The sequence below is a fragment of the Rhodamnia argentea genome, chromosome 11 (genome assembly GCF_020921035.1).
Source record: "Rhodamnia argentea isolate NSW1041297 chromosome 11, ASM2092103v1, whole genome shotgun sequence".
In the NCBI taxonomy this organism is placed as follows: domain Eukaryota; kingdom Viridiplantae; phylum Streptophyta; class Magnoliopsida; order Myrtales; family Myrtaceae; genus Rhodamnia; species Rhodamnia argentea.
The window spans coordinates 14,218,104-14,220,870 of NC_063160.1; the positions used below are offsets into that span (position 1 = coordinate 14,218,104).

Below are 2,767 nucleotides of genomic sequence, written 5' to 3' on the forward strand. Positions count from 1 at the left end.
GCTGGTCAGCTACTCTAGGTCTTGGGGTCATGCAATGTATGAACCCACAAGTGACGTGAAACACCACTGCGGTACAGCCCATAGTCAAGATTTCAAGACTAACTGCATAATATCCCAGACCACACTTACTTGATCTGCCTTGGAGACTCTGGAAAGACCTGGAAAAAACGAAACGAAGAACGGTTCAACCGCCTTGGCTTTTTTTTTTCCATTTCCTAAGTGGCAATTCATTGGCAAAAGATTGATGGAGTGAGAGTTTAGACAGGAAAGATAAAAGAAGACGCGGTGTAGAGAGAGAAATGGCTAACTCTTTATTCACTCAAAACTTTTGTACATACACTGATCCATCTCGGGGAACAGGGGCTTTTACTAAGAACTACAGAAAGAAAAATGTATCAAAAGTCTACAGCAAATCAATCCTGTATAAGAGAAGAGCCTCCCGAAAAGTGACCGCCTCTGTAAACATTAAAAGAAGAAACATATTTTTTTTTCCCACTGTGATCTGTTTTGTAAAAGGATTACAGATCCCTTCTGCATAATGGGCAGGATGCGTGACGGAAGAGCCACTTATCGATGCATGGGAGATGGAACATGTGATTGCAGTGAGGCAAGCTCCGCACCGTCTCTCCCAGCTGGAAGTCCTGAATGCACAGAACGGAAGGTGTTTTGACTTAGTTTCCTACTGATACCAGAGATTGATGACCACAGATTGATGACTTCCATGAAAGGTGAGTTAAGGGGACAAAGGAAGCGACCGACAACTGTACCTGAAGGCACACTGAACAAGAGACCCTTTCTCCAGAAGCATCCATATCATTGCTAGTGATGGTTATCTTTGGGATCTTTTCAACCGAATCTCCAGGCAAGCCCTTGGCGCAGCCCGTGTCAAAGATGTTGTGAACCTCCTCAAAGCTTGGCTCAACGGCACCCATCTAATAAAATGCATCAACGACGTAAGCAACTAACTGATCACGAGCAATGCCAATCATAATGCATTTAGGATCATCGTGTTGAATTCTAATCAGAGGAACAGTACCTGACTTTGCACTGCACTTAGCATTGCTGGCCCGATCCGTTCACGAACAAGTCTCCCACTTAAGAGGCTCACGATGACATCAATCTGCAATTTTGGGGGGAAAATGGTCAATTGGGAGAACCATTGATTAGCATTACACTTCTTGGCCGAAGAGCTTAGGATCAGATCCACAACAAAACCATGATCTACTTTGCTAGAAACAGATGTGACAACAACATTCCAGCCCCACTGATCATCAATTAAAGGTGTTTAAAAGTTTAGAATTGTGCGCTAACTCACCAAGTAAAGGAGACACCCGATCCCCGATTCATCCGAATGCCAGAGAACGAGCGACGACTCGAAGACTTCAATCGAGAAGACTGCCCCTGAAATTGCTCCGACAGCAGCCCCTCGCACGAACCCGCTCTCGGTCTCTTGGCCTATCAGAGCCCCAGTCATGGCTCCTAACAGGGTACCAACTGCAAAACCAAAAGATGCCTTAAATTACACACTTTTAGCACACGCAGAGAGGATTCTTTCCCAATAAGAAAGCCTCAAAATTTCATCTTGCGAAAAGATCACGCCATTCAGGCATGTGCCTGAACAGCTGTCGGAACATCGAGAAATCAAGATCATGAGCAAAAATTGCAGAAACCCTAACACGTCACCCGTCATTCCCCATCACCGTGCACCAACGCGGAATTAGAAGCCGCATTGAGGATCCAAATCAAAACCAAACCAAAACCCGAGCAAATCACCGACCAACAACATCCCCCAGAGGAACCCCACGAAACGCACCCAATCACAAGCAAGAGAGGGAGAAAGGAAACAAACCCAGAGCGAAGAAGAAGGTGAAGATGGCAGAGAAGACGTTGCCCACGACGGCGGAGACGGCGGCGCCGCACAGTCGGCAGACCCTTTCGAGGGAATCGCCGATCACGGACGCGAGAGGCGGGCGAAACCCAGAAGGACACGCGTAGAACTCCATGGCTCGCCTTCGTCACCAAATGGTTACTATATCTTCGAGAGAGAGAGAGAGAGAGGAGAGAGAGAGAGAGAGATTGCAAAGCCTGAATTAAATTAGGGGGTTATTGAAGACCCATGAATATATATACACACAAATGTATATATGATGAGACATGAGAGGAATGCAAAATGCTTCCTACTTAAGAGAAAACGAAAAGCGACCGCATCGACCTACTCACATTTAAGACCTTTTCCCTTCTACCCTTTCCTTGGCTCATGCAACTTCTCTCTCTCCACCTGTATTCTTCGAAGGAAGGTCTTCTTGTCTTCGTTTTCGTGTTTCAAAAGTCGTATAATGTTCGCCGTCAAAGACACGAGGCAGGAGAGAGAGAGAGATAAGAACTAAGAAGCTTCCGTTTGACAGCCTCCGACGTGGAGTTCCGACCAATGCGCGCTCCCTCTCTCTCTCTCTCTCTCTCTAGGGGGTTGCCACGAAAATATCTTCTGCGGAGCTGCTCGGCGAGGGCCCAACTGACCCGAACCAAAGTGAAACGTAGTTATGATGAGATATTCCAAAAATAGATAGAAAAATAAATAAATAGGAAATAGGAAAAATCAGAAAAAAAAATATTTTTTTGGGGGAGGGTGAATTTATGTCCTGCTGTGGTTGGACCCATATTTCTGAGAATTGGTTGCAATGATTCAATGGATATTACCCGAAAAGCATAAAATTTATTGCTATTTCCATTCCCGGGTCAGTTGGGGGAGTAGACGAGATGTGCCTCT

At 45.7% G+C, this 2,767-nt stretch overlaps 1 protein-coding gene across 1 annotated transcript; it reads right to left on the bottom strand.

Annotated features, from left to right (window-relative positions):
• Window positions 1-288: 288 nt before the first annotated feature.
• Window positions 289-2,105, bottom strand: LOC115736313 (NEP1-interacting protein-like 1). The gene is made up of 5 exons (XM_030667947.1): window positions 1,850-2,105; window positions 1,316-1,494; window positions 1,037-1,120; window positions 768-932; window positions 289-641 (listed from the first exon to the last, which is right to left on the bottom strand). Exons 1-5 carry the CDS (start codon window positions 2,001-2,003, stop codon window positions 519-521), a joined length of 705 nt encoding a protein of 234 aa, XP_030523807.1. The 5' UTR covers window positions 2,004-2,105; the 3' UTR covers window positions 289-518.
• Between the last annotated feature and the right edge of the window lie 662 nt (window positions 2,106-2,767).